This window comes from Urocampus carinirostris, chromosome 4 (assembly GCF_059441175.1).
Source record: "Urocampus carinirostris isolate Australia breed hairy pipefish chromosome 4, RoL_Ucar_1.0, whole genome shotgun sequence".
In the NCBI taxonomy this organism is placed as follows: Eukaryota; Metazoa; Chordata; class Actinopteri; order Syngnathiformes; family Syngnathidae; genus Urocampus; species Urocampus carinirostris.
Genome location: NC_142352.1, coordinates 36,477,019 through 36,493,161, shown reverse-complemented (window position 1 = coordinate 36,493,161; position 16,143 = coordinate 36,477,019). Strand labels below are relative to the sequence as shown.

The 16,143-nt window shown below is 40.0% G+C and overlaps 1 protein-coding gene and 1 long non-coding RNA gene across 5 annotated transcripts in view; one reads left to right on the top strand and one right to left on the bottom strand.

Moving 5' to 3' along the window:
• Positions 1-10,731, top strand: part of trim66 (tripartite motif containing 66) — a 31,225-nt gene extending 20,494 nt beyond the window's left edge. For 3 of the 4 annotated variants that reach the window (XM_088334391.1, XM_088334389.1, XM_088334390.1), the window contains 9 exons: positions 839-1,048; positions 2,108-2,237; positions 2,310-2,361; positions 2,417-2,597; positions 3,834-4,657; positions 4,729-4,852; positions 4,920-4,994; positions 9,431-9,583; positions 9,653-10,731. In XM_088334391.1, coding sequence (XP_088190517.1) covers positions 839-1,048; positions 2,108-2,237; positions 2,310-2,361; positions 2,417-2,597; positions 3,834-4,657; positions 4,729-4,852; positions 4,920-4,994; positions 9,431-9,583; positions 9,653-9,889 — 1,986 coding nt within the window. In that variant the 3' untranslated portion in view covers positions 9,890-10,731. The remainder of the gene's footprint in view (positions 1-838; positions 1,049-2,107; positions 2,238-2,309; positions 2,362-2,416; positions 2,598-3,833; positions 4,658-4,728; positions 4,853-4,919; positions 4,995-9,430; positions 9,584-9,652) is intronic. The other variant, XM_088334392.1, reaches the window with a different exon arrangement.
• On the bottom strand, positions 1,247-4,091 carry LOC148367458 (uncharacterized). The gene is made up of 2 exons (XR_015850312.1): positions 2,325-4,091; positions 1,247-2,219 (listed from the first exon to the last, which is right to left on the bottom strand). It is a non-coding gene; the product is annotated as an uncharacterized LOC148367458 (long non-coding RNA).
• Positions 10,732-16,143: the final 5,412 nt, after the last annotated feature.

The following is a 16,143-nucleotide window of genomic DNA, read 5'->3' as shown; positions in this document are numbered from 1 at the left end:
AATTGTGTCATTTGGCTGCAGTTAGCATGCCAAGATTTATTACTAAAACTGCTCACTATTTCTGAAAGAAGGATTAAAGTATGTAGTGAATCAGTCACAATCCCTTGGACGGCTCCTTAAGAGGCCAGCATAGAAATCGCATGATATTTAGGAGCAGGTGCTCCATATATAGGGCCTGACCTCAATTTGGAAAGAAGGACGTGTTAAAATAGAAAATCATTTCAAGCCTAGTGCTTCCAGGGGGTAAAGACATTTCTTCAAATAACCTCAATGTGTTGTCTGACTTCAAATGCAATGAAAATAGAGAAGAGGAAAGCGACCACGGGAAAAGTAAAAGACAGCGGCGACTGACAAGAAAACGTGGGAGGATGAAGTGGAACTGATCATTCACTAGCAAATTGATGCTTTTTATTATGTGAATTAAAGTAGTTGTGACCATACAGCACTGATATTCATATAATCAGTCTGCACTCACAAGTAACAGCAAAAACTAATCAGTACGGTCAATTGTCTTTCATGTCAAATCTCATTTGGCAGGGCTAAAAATGCTTCTATCTTTCCCTCTATTTTAATCAAAGAAACACATTGACTTTTAAATGAGAAATTTACATGTGGTAATTAGTACTGTAACCAACCCCTTCATTACAAAAACAATGGCAATAATACAGTGCAGCAGTGGTTCTGAAGGACCTCTTGCTTTGAATTGGTGCCAGAATGTGTGATGTTCTGGTTGTAGGCCCGTCCCAGCCCGTCTGCCCTTCATGACATAGACAGGTGCAACCGTGCATGTGGCGCAGCTTGAAACACTGTTGAATTCGCTCATTTGTGTTCCTTGCAGAGATCAACCTCCCTTGAGGTGCCTGCGACAGCCAACGATTGCGGCTCTGATGTGCAACAGCGCAGACTCGACCCAAGATCAGGGAGCGCTAGTGGAAACAGACCTACCTCTGTAGACCTGACAGCCATATCTGGCGATTCTTATTCTGAAAAGCCAACAGGATCTACTAACAGTTCTGAAGTGGGATCTGCAATTATAGGGATGAATAAGGTAGATACAGTAATCTCTTGTGGTTAATGGGGTTCAAAACACCCAGAGAAACATGAAAATCCGTGAAGTAGCGACGCCCCCTCATAATTGTCACCAAGGATCAAACTTACCTTGAGATGACGTCCTTACTGACTGAGAGTATAGGACTGTAACAAAATAACAACTATAGACCTAGAGATCAAAACACAGCATACAGAATTGCAGTAGAATGAATTGTGTTTATTGTTACTATACAAAAGTACAACAGCATTGGAGGGCTTCTACTTTCAGTGTAAGAAAGCAATTTAGAGAGTGGCCGGCTAGCTGCTCGCAAGATTCGGATTATCCTCTAGTTGAGCCAGGTCTAAAATACAAATGTCCCGAATGTGGCTTTTTTCCAGGAAACATTTCCTGGGCATTTGTTTTATGGATAAAGGATCTGGCATTGGTGAGGTAAAGGCTTGGCAGGGGTGGCATGTGAGAGTTGATATGTAGCCAAGCCATTGTGAGCCAGATCAGCGGCACAGCTATTGCGTTCTCTTCCGCTGCCGACTCAGTCTCTTCCCAATCTGATAACGATCCACTGAGCACAATCTGGTGATCAGCGTTTCTTTGCGCTGATCTGACTTTCCTTTAAGTCTGATTTAACGATTGATTTTGTTTTCAATGTAACGAGCTGCCTAAATATGAGCTGTCGCCCCGATTCACAGTTTGTTTGGTGGGCACATGTACTTGTTCGCTCGCCCCGCTGTTTGACTAACAGCAGACACCAGCCTATCACAGTCACTCAAACAGTCACACCCATCTGACATACACAAGCTGACTCTGTAATAGCATTTGCTGCGTGCTGTCTGCTGTAGATGACAATGCATGATACGTTGTTATCAATGACAGTAAGACAATTCAATTCAAAATTTGCAAAGCAGTGAACCAGTAATAACCAAAGCGCGAAATAGCAGGGAGTCTCTGTATTGATGCAAAGTCAAGAATAATCTGGAAAATATCAGCACCATTTTCAACTCTGTGGATATAGGGTGTCTGGAAAGGTAACAGTATGTTATGTTGATTAATTTTTCTTAGTTTTCCAATGGAGACTCCAAACAGAGAAGAGCTTCAGATGGTGTTCTTTGTATTGTCAAGGAAACCTCAGCTGACGTCATCCTCACCAGAAGCCAACGGTCTCCATTATATGCTTATAAAATTGAGCCAGGTAAAGGGAAGTGACATAATCATACAAATATTTACGACACTTATCATACTATATTTTTATAATCTTTGTTAGATCCTTCTCACTTACATGATAAGTGCAGTGTGTCAAGGAATGGCCAGAGCAGGTAGGAACAGTCAGCTGGGGTGTTTATGTTAAGATTTATTCTTATTCCTATGAAGCAGCAGCAATTTGGAGAGAGAGATGGGAAAAACCAGAGTTCCAGTGGTTTGCCTGGAACGCCTAAAAATTCTCATCGCTCAAATTCCCAACCATGGACGAAGGCAGAGTGATCCCTTACCTGCAAGCACGATAAACAAAGAAAGTCCAGGGCAGCAAAACAGGCAGCAGCTAACGTATGAGGTATGGTGAATAATAGATTCAAATATATCATTCTAACTCAATTTTACATCATGTAATGCCAATTTATAGCAAATGCGATGGAATCACCCAAAATGGCAGATGGCCCTTGAAGGCATAAACAAAAGAAGAGATTACATTTAAAAAAAAATGTTTTAAGTATAACTAAATGTCACTTTTTTTACACGTACAAATACAGGTTTGCTTCAACTAATTGACAAAAATTTGATCATTTATTTCCCTCTTTTGCTTAAAATGTCAGAGATTTAGGCCTAATCCCGTTACTTCCTCTTTCACCTACCCACTTTATCTTGTTTATCTTTCCCCTCTGTCTCATTATTTGGTGAGGGTAAGGAAACAATTCCTCTTGGAATTAGGAACCTGCTTCCGTCTTATTATGTAAATAATATATGAGACAACTGTTCTTTTTAATCTTTCTGTTTTCCCTTTTTCTTTTGATTTCACTCACTTTGAAACTGTTACATAAGAACAATAAACTGAATTGTTTAAAGGAGCTGTACAGAATTTTTGCATCTGTTACTTTCTGTTGTCATCTCCTGGCTTGTGTGATCATATCAGCCTCAGACATACCATTCATGATGTGCGTGCAAGTACATTTCTTAGACCCTTTCGCATAAACCTTTGGGGGGTTTGAGTTGGTGTTTGAACTCTACTAGAAGTGTCCCTTTTTTACTTTCACCATTTTCATGCTTCACTGACGAATAAGAACAAAATTAAGACCTGTGGGGACAAGCATATCGTCACTCTCCAACATGCCCACCAGCCCCTATTCTTCGGACCTATTGTATTCCACCCCTAACAGCTCTGATAAAAGCAGATATGCGCAGTGGAAAAGAAGGCATTGAGCATTGTTACACAGTCTTAATAGAGAAAATATTTTACTTTCAGTTTTTAAAGGAAACCTCAAATGAGGCATCTCACCTTTGACTTGCAAAATCAATTTGTGCTTCCAGATGAGTACTGGACTTCAGTCTTTTTATTATTGTTCGTCTTTGCAGCAAACACCTCTCCTGCGTCTCTGTGGTTTTCCTTGTCAGGGCTTGTGTTCCTCATTATTTTACCTTACTCTACGATTTGTGGAGGTTTCTGCTTTTCCTACATTAATCTTGAGAGCACTTTGCTAGAGAAAGAAGTAAAATAGGAAGGGACACATGGAATTGAGACTTCTATGGGCTACAGATAAGAAACTGATCTGATCTTAATGTTTGGTTTTTTTAGGGTGTGCCAAAAGGCCCTGATAGAATGAAGACCCCCACAGTGACTGCTTTACATCCAACTGAATATTATCAGAGACTCTCAGTTGACAGTGAGAGGGACTCTCGTCTGAGAGTCAGCTATTCCAGAGCATCTACGCTGCCACCCAATGTCCCTCAGGAGAGATACCCTGCACTCGAATCAGATTCGGACTCTGAACCCAAGTCAGTCTCAGAAAAGGCTGCTGTCTCTCAAGTGGAACCGCAACTTGACTCAGACACATCACCAGAGTTCTCATCCGAAGCAGAACCGGAAGATCCAGAGGATGGAGTTCTAAAAAGCAGCAACAGAAACGCTACGAGGGAGTATGACCAAAGTCTTGAATGTGATATATTTTCCGAATCCCTTTCAGGGGTGGGATCTGAGGAGGGGCAAGGTGGGCTCAGTGCCGATGCGGACTCTGGTGCGGCAGAAACCGAGTCAGATGCACAAGCAGAAGTTGATGGCACATTCTGGGCGATAACAGATTCTGACCATCTATCAGATCAGCAAGTGGACTCTCAAGGCTTCGGTGAGTCAGAACTTGACGTTGAATCTGAGCACGAAACAACAGATGACCCGCAGCCTTTGCGCTCCGACCTGGAAGAAGAGTGCCCAGTTGGACCTGCTCAGAAGCCGCTTTTATTTGCGAATTCCGGCCTCAGGATAGAAGTTGAAGACAACGGGGAAATTGAGAGCGAGGACTTCTGTGGAGTTTGTCTGATTGGAGGGGACCTTTTATGTTGCGATCGCTGTCCAAAAGTTTATCATTTGTCATGTCACATCCCGGCTCTCCTAAGCTTCCCTTCGTAAGTTCGGAACTCTCACATTTTCGCTGATTAAACGCTCAATCTAATCTTTTGCTTCCTGTGATCTGCAGAGGGGACTGGCTTTGCAGTTTATGCCGAGATGTTGCACGGCCAGAGGTTGAGTATGACTGTGAGAACAGAAGAACATTTGGCGAGCACGTCCCAGGAAACGGCCTCTCTGCGTCTGATCAGAGAGTACGTAGGAGTAAGTTCTTCAAAACAGTTGTGATGCACATGCCCACCTATTTTTTCTTAATTTTAGAAATGTGAGCGTTTGACTCTCCTGATCCTCAATAACATCCTGAGTGCTCCCTTTCACGAGCCTGTCAGTCCCCAAGTGAGTGCTTTTCATACTTATATTATTGTTTTCCAAGACAAAAAGAGCCATGCAAAAACTTAAAATGCACTGCTGTTTTTTTGCACTTTTATTTTAAATCGTTTTTATTACGGTTCATTTATTCAATGATAACAATTGCCTGGGCTTCTGTAGCATTCCAGCAAGAGGTCGAATGCTTAAAATATGCTTAAAAATTGTTGTTGCTCCGATGAAAGCGTTAAGTCGTTCAGTGCCATAACGTATTTGTTATGTTTGGCGGTTGAACCCAAACACGGACACACGAGCAGCATTGACAGTTTTATTTGGAGGAAAAGAGGGAATTGAACAAAAAGTGCTCTGCGCAGGGAGGGAGTTTAATGATGTTCACTAACAGAAAACACAGAACGGGTCAACTTACGGTTGGAGAAATAAAGTCTTTTGGGGCATGGCACAGGCGGCAATGAGTGGATACTTGGGCAGGCGGGGACGGCTCGAAGCGCAACGATCTGACAACTAGTCCATAGGGCTGCAACAACGAATCGATAAAAACAATTCAAATAGATTCAAATCGATTATTAAAAGGGTTGGCATCTCATTGATTTGTCGTGTTGCAGGATTCATGAGCCAATAAGTATTAAACCAAGGCAAATAAGTGCATTGGATCTCGCCGTAAAGTTGTAAGGTTGTAGTACCACTTTGAGACCATTTTTATAAAAGTATTTTAAATTTTTAAAAATACTTTTTTTGTTAAATATTTCATTATTACAAACCAAATTGCCATGAAACTGTCAAACACTACAAAGTTAACAATTTTCAAGGAAACAAAAGTGCTACAGAAGTACCGTATTTTCTGCACTATAGGGCGCACCGGGTTATAGGGCGCACCCCCAAAAAATAGTTTTTGGTCCTATATATTCCATAGGTAAGGCGCACCGGATTATAAGGCGCTACAATGGGAACGTCGACAAAACAGTCAGATGATTCAGTCAAACTGATTACCCCCTTAACATTCCCAAAGCTTGCAAAGAAGCAAATACGTGTCGTAGACACGTGCGGATGCGGTGTCCGTACGATGTCACTTAAATGCGTCATTTCAAATATCATTCGGAAGGTTAAAGTCTTGGAATTCAAGAAATGCCAACCATTCCTTACTTTCTATTTTCTTTTTCGCTCGCAACTTTACTGTGCATATGACAATAAACACTTGGAATTGAGTTTAATTCACTCAAATCATCACAGCAACATCAAGATCGTTCTAAAACAAGATACCGGGAAAATATAAAGCCGCATAACTCACCTAAGTTCATCTCATCTCATCTCATTAGCTTCACCGCTTATCCTCAGTAGGGTCGCGGGGGTGCTGGAGCCCATCCCAGCAATCATCGGGCAGTGGGCAGGGGACACCCTGAACTGGTTGCCAGCCAATCGCAGGGCACACGGGGACAGACAACTCACTCGCTCAGTCACACCTAGGGACAATTTGGACCGGCCAATTCACCTGAAATGCATGTTTTTGGAATGTGGGAGGAAACCGGAGTGCCCGGAGGAAACCCACGCAAGCACGGGGAGAACATGCAAACTCCGCACAGGAAGTCTGGAGCTGGATTTGAACCCACGCAGGAGGTTCCCAAGACATGAACTGTGCCGCACATGCGCTAACCACTGCGCTGCCGTGCTGCCTTCACCTAAGTTCTCACGTTCAATAATGATACGCAATCATGGTCTTCTTACAACCGTGAGTGTAGTAAATCCTGGAGAGTAAAATGTTTACAAATACAGACTAATGAAACATGTTTCTTTATGGCGTACTTTAGCAAGCTTGCTATTCAGTCATCTTTTTCGGCCAATTGCAGGGTTTGTTTTGGCCCTCTAGCGTATCCGAGGCTCCGAATAACTTCAGCCAATAGCGATCGATGTAACGGATGATTGACACATCTTTTTCGGCCAATTGCAGGGTTTGTTTTGGCCCTCTAGCGTATCCGAGGCTCCGAATAACTTCAGCCAATAGCGATCGATGTAACGGATGATTGACACATCTTTTTCGGCCAATTGCAGGGTTTGTTTTGGCCCTCTAGCGTATCCGAGGCTCCGAATAACTTCAGCCAATAGCGATCGATTTAACGGATGATTGACACATCTTTTTCGGCCAATTGCAGGGTTTGTTTTGGCCCTCTAGCCAATCCGAGGCTCCGAATAACTTTAGTCAATAAATAATGATTCAAATAATGATTGACACATTGGTTATCCAATGAAACGCCGGTATAGAAATCCCAGCATACACCGCGGACTACTCCACGTTCTGGGGAAAATCGAGTCGGCGGCTGTTGCGTAAGTTGCGAGACCTTGCGAATTTAATATTGAGCCATATATACGGCGCACTGTATTATAAGGCGCATGGTCAGCTTTTGAAAAAAATTAAGACTTTTAGGAGCGCCTTATAGTGCGGAAAATACGGTACTTAGAAAAACAATGTAAATAACGAATTAAATATATAATGTCAAGTCATGTTTATTTGAGGCGGCACGGCATCGCCGTGGTTAGCGCGTGCGAGGTACAGTTCTGAGGTCATGGGTTCATTTTCAGTTAGCAGCCTTCCTTTGCGGAGTTTGCATGTTCTCCTGGTGCTTGCGTGTGTTTCCTCCGGTTTCCTCCCACATTCCAAAAACATGCATATCAGGTTAACTGGCCGGTCCAAATTTACCCTAGGTGTGAATGAGCTCTCCGTTTTGCCGGCAACCTGTTCAGGGTGTGCCCTACCCGCTGCCCAAAGATGGCTGGGATGGGCACCAGCACCTCCGTGACCCTCCAATTATCCTCAGCGGTGCAGATAATGGATTGATCACAGGAAGTCTTAAAGAGCTGTACGGACTAGACTATTATTAAACCATTCCCTGATCTAAAACCTATAAGGTAAGAAGAAAAATAATAATGATGACATGTTTATCTTAACACAAGAGGCAGATTTTTAAGAACATTACATTATATAATTTGCATATTGGGAATGTTCATGATATTGAAAGATTTACTAAAAAAAAAAATTCGTTGACAGCATTTTCAAAAGTTACTTTACAATTTCGATATTTTTTTGGCTGATGCAAATTTTTCTACTTATAAAATAATTAAATACAAGAAAATCCCTTTTTTAGAGTTGGTTGCATTTTAATTTGATCTAGTCTTCTAAAAGCAGCAGGCAAAGAAAGACACTTTTAAAAAAAAATGAATAGAAATACTGTCGTAAAAATTTTATTTCTGAGCAAAAATGCTCAGATCTCCAAAGCTAGATCGTTTGATAGACTTTTCGATAGACTCTTTAGAGAGACTCACTTTTTTTCCCCTATTATCCACCACTTATTGTTCTTTTTTGTCTCTCAGCCTCTCTCTGTCTTAAGGACGTACTGCTGCTGTGATTTAAGGTCCAATTATCAACCTTTCAAAATAACGGACGACCTCAACATGTTCCCATTAACTCTTTTAAAAAAATCATTCAATAATGGACATTTTTCGTTTAATGTAACCCCGGCAGACACAGAAATAGCAAACAAATATAAACGTTGTACCAAGGGTTTCCAACGTGTACCATAGGCACCAGATTGGACAGCTGCGGTGCCCAAGGACCTGTTCTGACAATAGCACACCAGTTATGGGTCATTATGATTTTCTCGTAAAGTAATTTTTTTAAGTGGTCGATTGAGTCCATTTAACCCTGCTTTCAATAATTAACCTGGTAATGACATACATACCATCCAAAAACATGCACGTCGGGTTAATTGCCAGTTGAAATTATCGCTAGGTGTGAATGAGCGACTGAGTGCCCTGCGACTGTCTGGCAGCCAGTTAAAGGGTGTCCCCTGCCCACTGTCCAGAAATTGCTGGGATAATCTCCAGCACCCCCGAGACCCTATTGAGGATAAGCGATGCAGATAATGGAAGCATGACATACTGTGGTAACAACATAGTAATAACATGAATTGTTATTTTAGAAATGCTTATCATACTGGGTGACCTTGTGTTAATTAGAAACAAAAAGTAACTCTCAGCTTGAAAGGTTGGAGACCCTGCGTGATACAGTCTTGCTTAACTTAGATTTTATTGCAAAGACAGGCTTTTCATGTCGTGCGTCCGTGTGGCATAGGGCACTAATCCCCGTGCGTCAAGGAAGCGACCCAGAGAAGCGGGCATGTGATGGGGAGTTCGGGTGCGCCCAAATCACCTCTCCTCATTCTGAGAGCTCACATATGAAAAAGGGTTCTCTTCGGGTTCAGTCCTACAAATCAAGTTAATCGGTCGGGCTGGGGCTGGTCCGGGCTTTAATACCATCGGACCAGGGTTGGGTAGAGCTAGTATTTTTTGAAGACTGATCTTAACCATACCTCTCACTAACCAATCACAGGTTCAATGCTGATGAATTGGAAATCGTGTTGAGTGTTGAAGTCAAAATATCACATTTGATGGTGCAGGCTCGTCATTACTACCAGATCATCAAGAAGCCCATTGACCTGTCCGTCATCCGAGCAAGACTCAAAAAGACGAGCCCGCAACGTTACAACTCACCTGAGCAGTTTGTGGCTGACGTTTTTCTCATGTTCCACAATTGTGCCAAGTTCAACTATGTGAGTTCACTTATTTCTCTGTCGATGATAATGGATTTTTGATAGCGCTATTATCCTGTTTGACCTCAGCCCGATTCGGAGGTGGCACAAGCGGGTCGTAGCCTGGAGAGCTTTTTCGCAGGCAAGCTTGAGGAAGTGTTTCCGGGAAAGTTGTTTTCGGTGGCAGATGCGGACAGCGACAGCGACGAGTACGACGAGGCCCTCCGAGCTAGTGAGGGTGGCTCACCTTGGCCGGACAAGAGGGAGCAGTGCCACAGGAAGAGGAAAAGGAGGCAATCGCTTAAGTCCAGGAGACATCACTTGTAACATGGGCTACATTATATTTGACAATTTTAGATATTACGGCATCTGCAAGTACAATACACCCCCAGGATATCGCAAAGGGAAATAACAGTATAGCGGGGGATAGAAACCTGTTGTAAATAGGAAATGCATTACGATAACACAGTACTTTACATAAAAAACTAAACAGCATATAGTAAGTGCAATAATCCCTTGCTTTTTACGGTTTACTTATCGATGTTCCTCTACTTTGCGGATTTTCATTGCACATTTGTTTTGCATTTTGATTGGCTAAACCCCACCCCTTTTCTGCCTGTTTATCTTTTCATCATTAATGAAGCGGCCTACTTACGTGCACATCTTTCAATTAGAATTTTTGCTATTAAAGCCATCACGACAAAACGCTGCTGCGGCTGGGCCCAAAAGCTAGAAGAAGATGCTTTCAATCGCTGACAAAGTTGGACTTCTTGTCATGTTCAAGGAAGGTAAAAGCTACGCGGCTGTGGGTTGGCATTACGAAATGAATGAATCTTTCGTTCGCTACATCATGAAGGTGAAAAAAAACCAATATGGTGACAGCAGCAAAACAATTTAACAGGGATTCAAAAACGGTTTGCAACTGTCCACAACAAGACCATAGTGAGGGCGGAGTCTGCAGTAGCGCTATTGATTAATGACAGCAGGAAAAATAACATGATGTTAGATATACGCACATTTGACAATACAAAAGTGATTTGTAATTTTTTTTTTAAACAGCAATTTTGTTTATAAAACACTTGCTTAAGCCTGTGAATAGGGTTTGCTCTTTTGTCTATATGTATAATACAGTAAATAATCAATAAATAAATAAACAATTCCACTTTGCAGGTTTTGATTATCGCAGGACTTTTTTTTGGAATGCAACCACAGCCAAAAACGAGGGATTACTTGACTACTAGGTGTTATACATGCGCATGTGGTTAAATAACATTACAAACAAATATGCATGTAAAATGAAAAAATAAAATTTCATTAATCTTTGGTGTGACGTGACAAGCTGGTTAAGTGTTGTAGCGGGTGGATGAAGGGTTTTGGGGACGGCAACGTCAAATTAAAAATAAAACCAATTTTAAAAATTCCTCTTGCAAGTATTGTCATGCCCCAATCGTCAAATGTTAATTAGCGAAGGTTCCTTCTTCCAATTTCTTGACAATCGCATGCTTTGTTTCATGTTTTTGTGTGCCCTTTAGCAACACTGCAAGCCTTTGGACTCATAGCGAATAGATACAGTAAATAACACAGCATTAAGTCACTGACTTGCAAAGTCTTTGCAAAGTACACAGGATTCTGAACTAAATAAGGAGTAAGGCATTGGGAGGGATAATTCAGTCAATAGCCTATCAGCATTCTTATGATGCCGCATTGCAGACCAATAGCAAACGGGCATTTTAGAAATGAAACTTGTCATATGCATAAACACCACAAAGTTTGAATTATAGTACTTTTGCGGATGCAATATAGTTATGCATGTTTTATAGTGGGGTCAATTTAGTAAAGAGAGGCTGCAAAACATCTTGTTCCCCACTGTAAATTGAAAACATTGTAAGTCGAGGATGCAGTATCTTGGGGGTCTACTATGAGTATAATCAATTTATTCTTTTTGAATGAATCAACCCTGCCACTAAATGGTGATCCTCCCAGGTTGTCCGGTGACTGCACTCACAAGAGCTCATCTAAGGCTTGAAGCATTGTTGAAGATCGATGGATGTTTGTAATAGAAGCACTGAGACTGCTCAGTGGATTTTGAGTGTGGTGTTGATCTTGTATTCTGGATTGTGGTCCAAATTTGCTTCTCGATAACCATGATGTTACTAGATAAGCATTTTGAATGTGGTTCAACCAAAAATGTATCAGATATTTGGTTTTGAACAGAATTATTGGGCTTCCTGATCAAAAATTAGGTCATATTTCGGAGCCTTGCGACCAAGAATGGCTAAAATCTAATTTATTAGATCCGGGGTCGGGAAACTTTTTGACCCATGAAGACATAAAAGCAAAGGTATTTTGATTTTTTTCTTGAGAGAGCCAAAATTCAACAAAAAGCCCAAACTCGCTCTCCAGACAAAGGTTAATTCTTCAGCATATGTATTTTACTGTTTGATGTTTGATGATTTGATAAAATCTATGAAATAGTAATAATTCCAGAGCCCGTGTCTCGTTTCAATGAGAATATACTCTTTAAAATTTGTCTCCCCCCGCAGTTACTAAGAATGTTGAGGCTCATTTAGACCGTTATTTTGTCATGAATAATGGTTTTGAAACAAGTTGTTTTGTAAAAATGTCACAAAATATTGCAAACAAGGATACTGACAAATTTACGTTCAGTGCAGACAGCACAGGGCGAGGACAAAGAGTACCCGTACCTACCGCTCAACCAATCAAGTTGTTCTAGGTGCTTTGCTAAAGCTTTTGGGTCAACTTTGTTTTAGGTAAAAGTGTCTCAACAATGAACATGAATTTTTTAATGAGCTTTCCTATAAAGGGTTATTTAGTGATATACAGCCACAAAGGTATTGGTATAACACATTTACTGTAAACTGAAGTTAAAATTCCATTTGCGATAATCAGCTCTGCAAGCAACTACATATTAAAAATGCTCAAATTCTATGTCATCTCTAAGCCATATGTACTCATAAAAAAACCCACTTATGGCTTGCGAGACTTAGATTCCCGACCCCTGGGTTACATGCTTATCCGGAAGCAGAGCAACTAGGGAGAAGCAATGAAGGAAGCTCACAGACAATTTGGAATTATCGAATAAGTATTCATGGAAGAAATATAATTGACATGACATGATTCAAATATTTTTTTAGGCCAGCTGAGAAGGCCTTGCAGGGCCTTACAGCCCACCACTGGTATGAACAACTTATTGAAGTCAGAAGACAAGAACCCAGAGTATTTCTTCTACAATAATTATTACAACACCATATGACTCATTTCTCCCAATCCTAATACAGAATTCCCTTCCCATAATGACTCATACCTTATAGATGTCAAAGTAATACCAAGAAAAACAGCAAGAATAATGCTTTTTATGCTGGGAATTTTTTGTTCACAAAAGCCCTTTGATACGTTTGGTAAGTGTACAAGACAATGCGCGAATCAGAGATCATTTAGAGCTCACAACTTAAACTTACTGAATTTATACGTACAATGTATTTCTTATTTAATCTTCCTGCCTGACAGAAATTGTAATATAAAACACTATAGTTTTTGGAGCTGTATATAAAGCTATAAGCTGTATTGTATTTAAATAATTTATTCATATAGTGAGCTGTGGTGTAGTTTTGTTGTTCCTTTCCCCTCGAAAAGGACGCAAGACACGATCTAGCGGAGAAATAAAGGCCCAATCCTGGTTAAAATGTAAGTTTCACTTACCAAAATTGGTACAAAGTTCTGTAGATTTTAATGGTTCCACGCAGAAACAGTGCCCTGTTTATATTAATAGATCGTCGTAATCATTCTTGAACATTTAAGTTGTTAAATATGTCAAGCCACCTTTTTTTTTTACATTTTATTTGCTTCCCAGTGTATGACTTTTAATGATTATGCTCACAATATTGTCTCTGCACCTTGTAACTTGTTTTTAAAAGTGCTAAAGTAATAAAAATTACTGTACAAAAAGCTTAATTGCTATACTATTGTGCTTCTGACCATGGACGACGACATGTAAAGCCTGTCTTTTGTAATGAGATATAAGAACAATGATGGCTGGATAATAATGAAGTCAGCAAGAGAGAAGCTTAGCCCGATCCGAAAGTAATGATTGACAATTTACACCGAGGTCCGGTTTGGGCTTGGTCTTAAGAACTCACCTCTAGGCTGAAAGTGGTGGACAAGACTTTAAAGACAATTTAGGGGGAATAAATTATCAATTCCAAAACAATCAGGAATTTGATAATAATATAATATCCTTAGCAAAGATCTTGTATTGTTAGCAGATTATTTTGCTCGTATTAATTTTGTTCTCACTTTACTATTAGCCTTAAGAGAGTAAATTTTCCACTCAATTATTGCAGATACACAGAGTAAATTGTACAGTTATAAAAACATAAATGATAACCACATCATAGTACAATTAGATACATATTACAATGGTGTGTATTAATTGCCCAATAGGAATCTGCTGAATTTGTCTGGTGCTACTGAGAACGAGTGCTAAAAGGTACAAGAAAAAAAATACAAACTACATAGACTCAAAATGAACAAAACGCACCACATTATTATTGTTTGCCCAAACTTTTTGAGGTATTTGGGTATATGTAGCAGCAAAATGGTGGAACATTGTCAGCTTGTTCCAGGTGCAGTATGTATGTTTAAGGGTCAAGCATACCCCCTACCACCAGAGGGCCCCAATTGATGTTTTGAACTGGACACAGATCTGTCAAATTATCACATACCTGTGCCCAATCATCCTGAACCCGTTAAAAGGATATTTTTGTTTCGTAATCTCTGTTGGGCCATTGTCATTTTTTTGAGTTATCCTGTCATCCTCCTTGTGTCATTTTCACCACCATGCTAGGTTTGCTTATTTCTGGTTTCTTTGTTACTTTGCTACTTCCATTTTTGTTTTTGCTTTTTTTTATGGTTTTTGTTATTTGTTTTGTGCCCACTTGTTGGTTTGGTACTTTAGTCCTGATAGTGTTAATACTGTACCGTCCTTGTTTTTAGCAACTCTGGCTGCAGTTCCTGCCTCCCCCACATGGGTTCATCCACGACCCAAAACGCAACAATATATCTCCGCCTGGCTTAAAAAAAATCACGTTTATATGATGGTTTGTGTATTTTTGTCTATTTTATAAATGAGTATTGTTTTTATTTTGATTTAACAATAAAAAACAAATACCACTAGGTTCTAAATAATAAGTGTTGGGCAAGTTACTTTAAAAAAATAATTCTAGTCACGCAATACTTCCAAAAAGTAACTGAATTACTCTACAATAAATGTAACTACAGTAGTTACCGGGAAAAGTAACTATTTCTATTACTTTAAAATAAGTTGTATGCTAAACAATTTAAACATATGATCAAATGCAAAATACGGCATTAACTGGTGCTGTAAAATGCTCTGCTCACTGAGATTTGATCTGCAACCTCAGTGGAACTGTTGTAATCTAGGCTTCAAACACATTTCTATTCTATAGTTTATGAATAACCTAAATTTTATGTTGACAATATGTGTATTATTTCTTATTGCAACACCCATTGCAGCCTGGTCATCCTGGAAGGGGCATTACCTCATGTGCGGCGCCTTTCTCAAGGTTTCTTCATTGACCTCATGTTGAAGTTTTGAGTTTTACCTTGCCCTCATGTAGGTTTAAGATGGTGTAATAGTAGTCTGTAGTTTGCAATAATCTGGTCTGTGCAGGCCTTTGAGACTCCTTGTAATAAAGGGCTATAGAAATAAACATCACTTGACTTGTAGAGATGGGAATTCCGACTATTTTTTTCATTTAAAGAGCTGGCTCATAGAGACGTTTCGTTCACAAGTCAGGTGCTGTCAAAACTCTTTTTTCTTTCGGTGCATCAGTAAATCCTACATTCGTTACCGCTAACTATTTTGTCGTCACTATTTTGAATGGTGGCCTGATCCAAAGAGACGTTAACAACTCGGAGGAGAGCATAACGCGCCACAGAACACAGGGAGACGCCGCCGTTGGCGTTCTACAGTCAAAGTAACACACATCTTTTGACCGTTAGTAACGATAACGGCGTTGTAACGGCGGAAAAAAATTATTTGTCAGATCACCCTGTTACGTAACGGCGTTATTTACAACGGTGTTATTCCCGATACTGTATATACAGTAATAGAATGTTACTTTGAAACGAGAATATTCATTATTTTTAATGTACTGCTTGCAAACTTACATTGCTGATGGGTCAGTCCACTGCAATCACTTGTACTTAAAACAACATGACCACAAATTAGTTTGGCAAACAAGAAATTTAATGATTCACATCACAACCTTTCTGAGAAAACACTGAAATAATGCTTCTTGTTAGGTTCAGGACATTGTTAACCATGTAACGCCTTCAAAAACAAAATCAATCAATCAATCAAAATGTATGCAAGGGTTTTCAAATCTTAAGTTTCACTATATTCGATGAATTATGCACTTGAGAACATAAACAGTTGTCGGTTAACAAATCAGATCAATTTGTGACTCAAAAATGCATTCATTTTTTATCTTGTTGTTAGATTTTGGTAAACATAAACCACTCTAAAGAATAAATCATCC